At 43.1% G+C, this 12,337-nt stretch overlaps 1 protein-coding gene across 1 annotated transcript in view; it reads right to left on the minus strand.

Moving 5' to 3' along the window:
- Positions 1 to 11,577, minus strand: part of LOC118337146 (fibroblast growth factor receptor-like 1) — a 28,149-nt gene extending 16,572 nt beyond the window's left edge. Inside the window, exons 1-2 of the mRNA XM_035674030.1 lie at positions 11,287 to 11,577; positions 10,484 to 10,579 (exon numbers count right to left, since the gene is read on the minus strand). Coding sequence (XP_035529923.1) covers positions 10,484 to 10,568 — 85 coding nt within the window. The 5' untranslated portion in view covers positions 10,569 to 10,579; positions 11,287 to 11,577. The remainder of the gene's footprint in view (positions 1 to 10,483; positions 10,580 to 11,286) is intronic.
- Positions 11,578 to 12,337: the final 760 nt, after the last annotated feature.

The following is a 12,337-nucleotide window of genomic DNA, read 5'->3' on the forward strand; positions in this document are numbered from 1 at the left end:
TTGCCATATATTTAGTAGGTGTGGTTGTTGTTCAGGCAATCATCTACATAATAAACTGATCACGAGACAAGACACATAAGGATCCAGGTGGCTTACTGCCTCAGCTAACAATTTCCTGGGAAAAATTATCCGTTTTTATAATTTATTGATACTTTGATTACATGAAAAGCCCATTTAAATTCACTTTAAGGATTTTCCCTACGGACTCCATACTTTTCCATACTTCCACAAGCCAGGAAAAGTACGGAGTCCTTATGGAAAGTCCTTTACTTGAATTAATAGAGGCCTTTCATATAATGTTTTTGGAGAGGCCATTTTGTCTTATTACTGGAACAGTTTATTGCCTGCTTTCTTTTACCTGGTCTACCACTGTACAGAGAGTTGGGTATTTTCTTTTGAGAGTTGTCACCATTTTGGGTTGTTGTTATTGTTAATATTACCCTTTAGGAGCCCTCCTTTCCCAGCAAACATGCCAGTATTTCATTGATCATCGTCTATATTGTGGTGAGTGGGAGAGTTTTGTCCATTATTCTTCTTTTATTCTCATTATATTTTGTTAACTTGTGTTCTTGCTGTTTTCCTTGTGTGGGGTTTAAAGGGTAAGGATAGGAATGTTGCCTTATTATCAACAAATCCCATGGAAAAACACAAGACCAACATTGACTGTGTGCTATAAAGGTATTGCCGGTGTAGCCACAGCCTCATATAGCTTATTCCTCTAAGCCATAGACCTCCATTGTTGTCTGGAAACTATAAAAGATACATGAAAGAGAGCCACATCATTGCACTGGGTGATATGTTCCTTCATTGCCATGAACATGGGCGCTGTAGTTTAGTTAGAGTCACCCTAGATACACCATCCTGCTGACATAAATAGTCATTAGTGCATCAAATGTGTAATAATTAAAAATAGTCCCCAACAAATGCACCGTTTACTCCTGTTTGAACTGCGATTCGCTAAAATGTAAAGTGCCCAGATGTTACAGGAAATTACTGAGGCTTTAAAAAAAGACACTATGTATTTGTGAACGCTTTTTAAGGATTTATGTCAGTAGGAACCAAGGGCTTGAGAGTCACAGACAAGGTAGAGAACTATTGAGAGATGGACTAACAAATTGTTGGTTTTGGTATTTTCATGGGATTTGTTGACAATAAAAAAAAAAAAGAATTAGAATAACGCCAAACTTCATCATTTAATGTGGTTCACTTTAAAATAAAAGGAGGGAACGGTCAGTATGAGAGCATCAGGTAAACTCACTTTATCTTTGCTCCTTTTTCTTAATTAAAAGTGCCAATAAGTAAATTAAATAAATACAATTATTGAGAAAAATACTGAATACTCGTCCAACATTCAGTCATTCTGTTTGAGAGAGAATGGTACATACAAATAAAGTTTTTCTTAAATATTCTTCTAACACTAACACACTAATTCAGAAGCACATGTTTTCGTGCATATGTGAATAAGTAATTCACTGGACCTCTCGTAAAGAGTGCACAGTGAGTGGCACTCTAGTCGCTTTATCTCACTCCATTAGGCTAAGGCCCGGTGCACACACAGGGGCTGAGTGTGTGCTTAGGGCCACTTATCAGGGAATAGGCAACAGGAGGGAGGCTGGGGAGGGAGAGAAAGGCGAGATAGAGTGACAGACAGAGACAGAGAAAGAGGGGTCAGAGGAAAGGAGAGAAATAAAAAAAACAAGCCAAGGGGAAAGAAGTAGGCTGAGGGTTAAACAGAGGAGGGTTGATTTAGAGAGTGGCAGGGAGCAGAGGCTAAGATGGCAGAGAGGCCTCCTTTAACACACAGCTCATAAGGAGAGGAGGGTTGCATGGGGGAGTGAAGGGGGATTAGGTGGGCCCAGGCGGCAGAAACTAGGAATCCCAACAATCTCACACCCCACTCCCTGGCCCAGGCTCAGCCTCAGCCACATGACACACTCAAACAGACCTCTCCCTCTCTCTCTCTCCAATACAGAGCAGGGCACCAACAAGCACCTGTTTATTACTGTCTGTCTGTATGTTTGGAGATGGGCCGACCACTTGGCACTGAGAGGGACATTGTGTGAACGCTCACACATGTTTGGCTGCTCTGGACTGTCTGTGTATTGTCTCTTATTCTCTCTCACAAACACACGCAGAATATGAAAGAGGCTAAAAGACTTCATCTGTATGTTGCTATACTGTAGTCCTCATGCCACAGACAACAAAGGGTGTTACAGATTAAAGCCGTAGAGTATAATACCCCTAGTATTTAAACACATACTCATGCAGATTTTTTTTAACTTATGTATACCTAATCAGGGCTGTAAAAATCCTTTAAAAATACAATGTGAGAAGGAAAACTCACTCTTTGCACACAAATCATGTCCAAACAAGGACCATAAAATTATGAATTACTTAATAATTTTTGCCTTTCAAGTCTCAAAATCATTTCAAATACAGAAAGGAAAACATTACTTAAATCAGAAATAACTGGATCAAATAATAAATGAAGAGAAGTACAAATTCAAGAAAGCATTTGATGCCATCTTTTGTACTATGACAGTTTTCAGTGTTCTGTTCTATGGACACTCGTATTGGCCCTTTATCCCATAAACTGTACATATGTAACCGGATGACAAGTAGATATTAATCCACCAAAAACGAACTCTGTTCATGTTGTTTCACGGCCTCCATCAGTCAACAGAGAGATGCATCCTGCCACTCCCTGCATTCCTCCTTCTTCAACCTTCCTGCATTCCACAGTGGGATAAAACTAACTATCCAACCTGCGCTGGCTCATTGTGTACAGTTGACACAGTCGGAGTCCAGTCTGGAGATGCTGAATGAGATACAGATGTCTTATTAAGTCAAGCCACCGCCACTCTGAGTTGGTCTGATGTTCAACTGACTGGCAAAGAAGCACAGAGGTTGTAAACAAGACTGTTTTGAGCCAGACATGCTGTCACCGGCGGACCGGCGTGTGTGTGTGTGTGTGTGTGTGTCTCTCTGTGTGTGCTGTGGTCACATCTGCGTGATGGTGATGAAGGTGGCCGAGCCTGGCACTGAGTGCCCCTCATTTCTCCGTCTCCAGGAACCCTACACCAGCGTACAGTCTGAGGATCAGCCAATCTCCATGACACTGGGAAGCGCTTTACACCAGCGCCTTTGTCAACAAGGTCTTTTCAGGAGAGGGCCAATGACAGACTGCGATGTAGCAGGAGTGTTTGGGCAGAATGGAGCGATTCAGACTGGAGCAGGAGGGAGGGAGAGGCTAGTAGAGGAGTGGGTGAGGGAAAGAGAAAGGCGGGTGAGACAGAGACGAGACAGAGCGGGGAGAAGCAAGGCGAGACAGACGGAGGGGGTGGAGGAACTGGCAAAGCTCTCACTGACAGCAATGGGGCCTCTTGACAATCCAGGAATATTGTCTGAAATCAATCTGTCATCATGGAGCTGTTGAGCCTGTCATTACGATGTGGTACTCGCCCTTTCACAGTGACAATTTGTTCAGTGCTTTCCCAGTTCACCTTACTATTCGGTTGTACAAAGGTCACTGCCCTCCATCCATCTCTGTCTGCCAGTCTGGCTGTCTCCCTCTTTCTTTTGTCCACTCTGAGCTATACAGTCCTTTTATCAAGGTGACCTGCACAGGAACAGAGGGCTGATGTGATGACTGGAATAGATGCCGTGCTGCAAGGACGTCTGTCACATCATTGAATCCCTTTATTTCCTCCTGCCAACTATCCATTAAAGGTGAAAATGCCTTCAAAATGAATAAAAAAAGAATAAGAGTCTACAGTCATGCTAGTTGAGACTGTACTTGGGCACAGCAGTGTATCTGTAAATGCTAATGTCAAAATTCTAATACTCCCACAATGATAATGCTGACATGTTGATGTTTAGCATGTTTATGATCTTAATTAGCGTGTTGGCAGTTGCTAATTACCACTAAACACAAAGTAAAGCTGAGGCTGATGGAAATTCCATTCATTTTGCAGGTATTTCATCATAAAACAAAGTGTTGGCAAACAGAAATGTTGAGCTGAGGATGCACTAGATGAAAGGTCAGGGGATAAAAGTTTTTACTATCCCCAGCAATCCATGCAATAGTTGTTGAAAAACGCCAAAAATGTCATGCTGATGCTTGAGGAAAAGTCAGGGGATCACTATTAGTCCACAAACCATGAATGTCTTTATAAAATGTGGTGCCAGCAGATCAGGTAGACGTTGAGATATTTCACTGAAGAAGTAAAATAAAATCAAAGGATCACCAAAGTAATTTAAATTCATCCTTTAGAGACCTTAAATATACACACAAAATTTCATGGCAATCTATCCAGCAGGATTGGATGGTGGACCAACTGACTGACAGACGAGCCCTGCATTGCCAACCCTAGAGTCACGCCGCTAGCATGGCTAAAAATAAACAATAAGAACAGTCAGTTTAGCTGATATTCAGTGTAGACACAGAATAACTGTATGAATGGAGAAGTGCCCCCATCTGCCAAGCCTCTAAGTCCAAGTACATCCAGGCTGGGGGCTGATCCAAAGCCCAAACTCACATCCCAGTGCATGAGGAAATCAAATCAGTTTCACTGCATGGTGCAGAATTCCAGTCTGGGATAGCAGTAGCCCTGCTATAAAATATGACAGATTATACTCTTTGCTCCTGAAATGATTTTTCCTCCCCTGTCCCATTCCACTCTTCAAGTCAAAGCGGGGACATATTTTTCCATTCATTACAGCGGTCCCCTGAATGAAAAGTCAGGGCCTCTTTGCCTCCTCGCCTCAGTGTTGCGACAGACCGCTGCTGCTGGAAATGGATGCAAACAAATTCCATCATGACAGCCTATACACTTGCAATGAAAACTCCTATTTTGACGTACTGTGACAAGCAAACGCCCAAACCAGACTCTTTATAACCTCAATCAATGGGTACAATGCGCATAGAATTTCCGAGGTCACTCAAAAGAATTGCTAATGAAAAACAAAGTGGAAGTGAAAAAGCCACAAAGCCATGTGGGGTCTCATTGAAGCTCATCGGAGGTGAACTGAAAGAGGAGGGGGGTCGAAGAGGGGAGGATGGAAGAAACTGGAAGGAGGGTCAGGGGGTGTGTGTCGAAGGCAGCAGAGGCCTCATTCAGAGCTTGTTATCCCAGCTGTCCCCCGGCTTGGCTTTCTTCAGGCTCAGCCAGCCATCGCTGTTGCCACCACCATAACTTTCAATCAACCTTTTAACTGCAGAATGGCAGGGTTGGTGCGTGTTTGTATGTGTGTGTGTGTGTGTGTGTGTGTGTGTGTGTGTGTGAGGGTTTGTCAGGATTTCTAATTAAACCCTCAGAGAGAGAGGAGGTGGTGGAAGAAAGAAAAGACAGAGAGTTTCAGAGAGTGACACTGTGTCTGATATCAAATTACAACGATGACTAGCGCCAAACTGCTCATCAAAATCATAACAGAAAAGAAAACAATGAAAGACTTTCCATGGCACAGACAAGTAAAAAAGAAAGAGAGGAAGCTCATCATCAATGTTTATGCAACCAGGTACCTCCTAGCCTGCCTGATTTGCTATTCTGATCAAGTCAGATGGAGGCTACAGCAGCACAGATTCAGCAGGCTGTGGCATAGTACATGTACAGTTAGATGGCCAGAATAAAGGTTTCTGCAAGTTTAAATCAGACCTTTTTTATTCACTAACCATCCACAATGACAACTGTTGAACTTGTTCCACAACCTGCTCCAGTCTAAGCAACAATCCTCAAATGCCACCCGTCCAAATAAATAGAATATAAATAGGTTTTTCCAAAGACAACAAAAGGTTGCCAAGTGCAATGTTCCTGTAGGTTTATTTAGCAAGGTGGCTTAACACCAGTGAGGGTAATAGAATGCAATTAGGACCAATGTTAGAGAAAGCAAAGAAGACGCAGGGGAGAAGAAGAAAGTAAGTGGAAGAGAGGTTTTTATTTCTGCACCCGCTGACTGGAGATGGATGCAGATGGATGCCCATGACTCGAATCATTAAGTCACAAAAAAAAATCTTCAGGAAAACAAAACCGCTTCCTCCTGTTGAGGGGTTGAAAGAGGAGCAGCAATTGATGTCATCATTTTCACTTACCTAACGTGACTGAGTGAACATCTGTGGTGGCACAAAATGAAAGAGGAAGGGGGGATGATGGAGGGTGGGGGTGGGGGGTGGGGGGGGGGCATCCCTCTTCACAACTTCGCTCCTCAAAAGAAAAAACAGAGCGGGTCTGGAGAAATGAAGGAGGCTTATAAAGAGGGGTTGCGCAAGACAAACACTTCCCACTGTGGAGCTGAATTGTTATTGTAAGGTCACTTGTTGGGTTCCAGTGAGGCGGACCCTCACCCCGACCTACAGGCTCGCTTCCAGCCGCTNNTCTCTCTCTCTCTCTCTCTCGGGCCAAGGGTGTAACACAGCAGCCTGAACAGTGGAGTTTAAAAAGTGTCCAGTATCATCAGATGCTTATTCAAACACCAAACAGCTGCCAATTAAGAAAAATCTGTTATTCATATGTCTGGTAAATCCTGCAAGTCAGACCAGGGAAGCGCATAAAGTTGATTATCATCTGAATGGTGACAGTCTGGCACCTCCGTGTGCACTTTGCAAGCAGCAACATGGGTTTTGTGAAGGTTAACAGGAGCAAAAGGAATTCTATTTAACTGAACCCAAATCCATTCAGCCAGCAGGAAGAGTGTGTGTGGTCTAAAAAACACTCCCAGAGCCAACTGCCCAAACAAACTAATGAGCATTGTACACACACAGATCTTTGTATGAATCGGTCCGATTTTATTTTAAAAAAAAAGCTAAACAAAATTCTTCTCATGTGCGTCTCGGCATTAGCATACAGCTGAAAGTGACAAACACTGAAAGCGGACAATGCCTTGTTGAAATTCCACATGAATGCTAATTGAAGTGACCATTAAAGTCAGTCAATGAGGGGAGTGTTGCTCACAGGGATTATATGACCCTGCTAAAGTAAACACCAACTGACCTCCATTATGGCTACTTATCACAGCTACAGCCCTTTCCTTTCTTTCGTCTTGCAGGGGTGAAGTCTGACACATTCCTCTCTCCGAATGCTTCCTCCTAAACTGACAGGGTCAGCGGTGTGTGCTGATAGATGGGGAACACGGATTGTTATAGTGGTGGTAACATTATTTCCGTGATAGAAACAGAGGGATCGTAGCGGGAGGAATATTATTTCCACCTGGTTTGGAGGAGAGGGAGGTGGAGCGGGAATAGTTGTTGGTATACCTCTGAGGTTTTCCAAATTGCCCTGTGCTCCTTGGATGTCTCATTATCATGACTTTTCTCAGGGTAATTTCAGCCTGCTTAATAAAACACATGCATATATTCAGACTCACGAAAGCAGCATTCGCTCTCGTAACTTCTTCTCACGCACCTCTAAATGGCAGCGCCTCAGTAAAGTGAGTCCCCCGTCTGCTGCGAGTTCTAATAGATGGCAAATAAGTCCGGTCTACAGGGATGAGGAGTGTTTAAAATTAATCACTGCTGCCCTTGTCCAACCTGGGGGACCGCCACATGTAATAATCCATCCATTGTTCTCCGCAAATGGACCCAGACTCAGTAAATAGGGGCTATGGAGAGTTGAGAAAGGCTGGGTAGGAGTAAAGGTCAGCTCATGCCTTGTTTTAACGACAGCACATTAACTTAACTCACTTCCTTCAACTTTATACTGGTAATAAATGGGAGGAAATGCAAAGAGAAGCAGGGAGAAAGAAGGGGGACATGTGTCAGAAGGGTGGCAGGTAGTGTTGGTCGTCTGGTTTTGGAAAACCCAGATAATTGGAGGTGAAGCATTGAACGGTCGCACAGATTAGAGCTAAGGATGAGGAAATGTTTAACTTCCCTCACGTTCCACTGTTTGGTGTTGGCTGAAAAACAAAATGTAACATGAAGCTGATTTTATTTCTAATACCTAAATGGAGCATTAAAGTGCGAATTGGGCGAGTATTGCAAAACACATGGTACACAGCAGCACAGCCGAGCCTTTTCAGCGCAATTCTTTCTCCTTTTCTTCCCGTCCCCAGTCTCACCAGCTTGGCCCATGAGCCAGAACACCACTGTTACACCTTCTTACTATTCAGGAGCTATTTAAAAAATAAGAGGACTTTGGGGCATTTGGTTACTGAGAAACTAGCCTCATTACGGTTAAAGGAAATGGAAAACTGTCTGGGAGCCAAATGGCCTTGTGATTTTAAAAGCCCTTGGCATACAATGTATCTCATAGTACCTTCTTGTTATGAAACCATGATGTAACTCTGCTATAAAATGTATATTTTCCAACGGGGTTGTAGAGCAGTTTGCATGCTCTAAACTTCACCAGATGCCTCCAGAGGTGAAGCAAAGATGTGTGGCGTTAGAAATCAGGAATACAAAAAAAGACGCAACTGTATTTGATGCCTGTTTCTAATTAAAATGCATCAAAAAGACACCTGGTGCCTCTCTGTTTCTCCCAGGGTGCATTTCTGCAGATCCATATGTCCAGGGCTGCTGCATTCCTCAGTTAGTGGAGCCCAGTGGTCCCCGGGCCTGTCACCACATTAGAGGCTCTGCTGGGACACATCACTGAGCACCTCCTCCAGCTGCTGGGGGTGGCGGAGCACCAAAGGGGGAGGAAAGAAGGCGCTGGGACGAGGAAGTGTGGGGGTTCCTGGGAGAGGGGTGGGGGGGGGTCTTGAGAAATAATTCTTGCTTGGCCAGTCGCAAAGTCGTAGCAGTGAAGGGAGAGAGGGTCCATGTGTGTGTGTGTGTGTGTCTGTGTGTGTGGTACAAGGGCAGGGGTCTGGGGGTCAGATGTCGCTTGATGACTGACGGCAACAGGCTTAAAATCATTCACCCAAACTTACTGTCTTCTCAGATGCATTGTTTGAAATGTTTAGACAACAGCAGTAAAGTAACACTTCCAATGTGTTTTTCCTGTTTCACACATACGTCAAAGGGGGCCTGTCCTTTATAATTTCATTTGTCAAACATGTCATCTACATTGTTAAATTTTACAGGGACAGTTTTACAGCTTTTCTGGCCCTGGCTTCACTATAAAAGCACAAGCATCAAGTCAAAACCCCTGCCTGTATTTCACAGCATGTCAGAGTCAAGCTGTTGCATTTGGACTGTAACACAGAACTTACTGTATCTCTGCTTGTGCTGGGAGAACTGTGGGATATTTACACTTTACAGATTGTCAAGCACCATTCAAAATCATCTGCCTGCCTGCCAACTACATGTCTGCTGATGCGTCTATCTGTTGGTGCATCTGTTACCACTTTCAGACAAATTATGAAAAACAGGCTGTAAATTCTCCCTTTTTTGTCTGACACGAAAATCAGTTCAGACCCATCGGACCTTCAACTCTCCACCAACCCCATCGGATTCTCCTTTGGGTTTCTCCTTCACTGACATCTGTTAATCTGTAAACATACAAAATTGCCTGTCTAATCTTATTTAGCCTTCACGTCTTGTTTACTTTTGGTTTAGTCGTGCCGTGAAGGCACGGCTGCCACGCTGTGAATGAAGCATTGTCTGCAGACCCACAGATCTAATCTCCCCCCTCTAAACCACCGCCAGCCCCCTCCTGCCCCCTCTACCTCGAGCCCTGATAGCCACATGCAGGTATTGTACCTATCAGACGCCTCTTGAATTTACTTCCACGCTGAGCTGGAGAATAAAGAGAGTGCTATGGAGCCTGCTTGTTTTGCCAGTGCGTGGTCTTCCGGGGAAATGTGTCTGGCTTTCAAATTTCTCTCATTAAAGCCAGAGTGAAGTTTCAAGTTTGGCCTCGGTCTTTGACTCACGGCACTGGATTGCATCAGACATGGTTCAGTAGTCAGTGATGGTGGATGAAATCATAGAAATTGCCTCGACATTTATTCATGACCTGTTGACAAGCTCACTGTAAGTTGTCTTTATAAAGCAAAGTATTGATGCTGGCACAATAAACACTACAGTGAATTGTGGTCAGACTGAGGTCTCCCACTCTCCACTCAGTGTTTCGGTCATGAACGCACGTATAAACACACACACACACGCAGACACACAGGCTGATGTGAGGCAGTCCCTTGGCCAGCCTGCGGGAGAGCTGGACTCTTACACTGACTTGTGTTCTTTCACCCTGGGAAGCTGATGGATGATGTTTGTTTGGTTTAGCTGTAGTGAATGTGCACACACACACACACACACTTACACGTTCACGACTGAAACACACACAAACTGGGGGTAGGGGTTGGCTTGCCCTCTCTCATTCCCCTGCCCTGTGTTGATTTTGGGCTGCCTTTAGAGATTTTTTAGTTCTTAGTTTTCCGTCTCTTACTCCTCGGTGTGAAAATGTTAAGAGCCAACTGAGATTTTCTTCATGCTCACAAGAAACCAGCCAGTCAACTTGAGTTATAATGATCTGGCGTTACCATCCAGGTTCAAAACACGCAATATCAGTCAGAAAGTGAGAAACATTTATGGAGCAGCTCTCACCTCGTGCACAGTCGGTTAGTAAAACAGCCTTAAAGACGAACAGCACAATCTTCAGGAGGCCCATACTGTCCAGAGACAACTTCATGTTCTCTAAATCTGAAACACACAGGGTCACAGTGACACAGGGTAAATACACCAATCTATAATCAAAGAATGGGGCCATCAGAGGATTTAGAAACATAAGTGTTGTTGTTTAAGCCAATTTACTTTCTAATATAAAATATAACATATTAAACACAAAGTAATCAATGATTCTACTATTATTTGCAAATGAGTTTTAAAGTCACTCAATTACTTTTTCTGGTTAGTTTTCTTTGTAAAACTAGACTCCTGGGACATTTTTGGGTTTGTTGGAGGGTCTAAAATGAAGTAAAAGACAATAAAAGGTAAATATAACAAAATAAATCAATATATATTGTATAACAATACATTAGCTGTATTGAAAGTTAGCACTATCACATAATGTGAGTAAGTAAATATTCAGTCCAAGTACAGTCACACACTCAGGTTTGGCGCTTTACATTTGGTTTCACAGACTTTTAGGGTCCTTGGAAAGTTTAGGAAGTTCTAGTTTATGTAATAGCACAGTTATGTGTATGTCGGCTAATACTCACATAGCTAACCGAGGTTTGAACAGCAAACAGTTGATAAAAATGTGTGGTTTTCGCCTGTTTATCTTTGCTGCATTTATAGTGAAGTATCCCTGATGCTGCTCACTGGCAGCTTTGGTAAGAAAGCAAACAAACAGGAACAATTTTAAACAAAATGGAGGAAATGCCAGAATAAATAGGCCGACAACATACCTGGATATTCAATGAATGAAGTCAACCTTGTGTCAGCCTCTTGACAGAAATGCTTTTAGCTAAAGTCCGTGTTGAGTCCATGAATCAAAAGTGACAGCGGTCGACTTTTCACCGACCTCTAACGGACCAGCACACGCTCGACTCTGGGATACAATAACGGATTCAAGGCTGTAATAAAACCGGACTCTTCCATGAACCACAATAAAAACTCCCATATGCTAATTTTCTTTTTATTTAAAAAAAAAAAAAAACTCCAGTCCAGTCCGTGTAGTCCGCTTCGTCCACCAAGTGACTTTTCCAGTGCGCACGGAGCGGAGACTTGTTGTCCGTCCCAGAGCTGCAGCTGCGGGCCAATCACAGCCTGCAGAGGCCGGACACGTTTAACTCTTTATCTCTCACCCACACAAACCTCTTCATCACAAAGCCATTATCTCACCGCTGTCAACTTAATGTATGAGAAAACTGATAACAGCTGCACAGTCCGAATCAAGAATACAGTGCAAAATATTACTGTTAAATTAACTCCTTGTGGATGTATTAAAAGGGTGTTATTAGAATACTTTACTGCTATTCTCCTATATGAGATTAAAACAAACTTTTAACAAACTACTTATTAACTTACTGTTGGGCATCACAGACTCAAATCCCCACATTATTATTAAAGTATTAACTTCACAAGTAGTAAATTGCCACTCAACGTCTGGAATATAACAAGTTTGGTATTTAAGGGTAAATAAATTAAAATATAAGGTTCAGTTCTGTATCTCCCTGTTGTGTGGCTGATAAATACCATTTTAATGCCACACCGTGAACAAGTGCTGCCACCCAGTGGTCCCTTTGTTGACCAGCTCACCTCCTACAATAACTTACCACACTATAAATACAGTTTTACTCATATGTTATAGGTGTATGCTGTGTAGCTGACATTTGCCTCTAATCCAGCACTGACAGCTATACCTGTGACATAAGCACTTTTTTGTATGTTGTAGGGAATAAAGCACGTTAATAAGTCACATACACAGCAACTATTGAGGGTTACCCATGTATTTTT

This window comes from Morone saxatilis, unplaced genomic scaffold (genome assembly GCF_004916995.1).
Source record: "Morone saxatilis isolate NCDOM2014 unplaced genomic scaffold, NCSU_SB_2.0 Contig3, whole genome shotgun sequence".
In the NCBI taxonomy this organism is placed as follows: Eukaryota; Metazoa; Chordata; class Actinopteri; family Moronidae; genus Morone; species Morone saxatilis.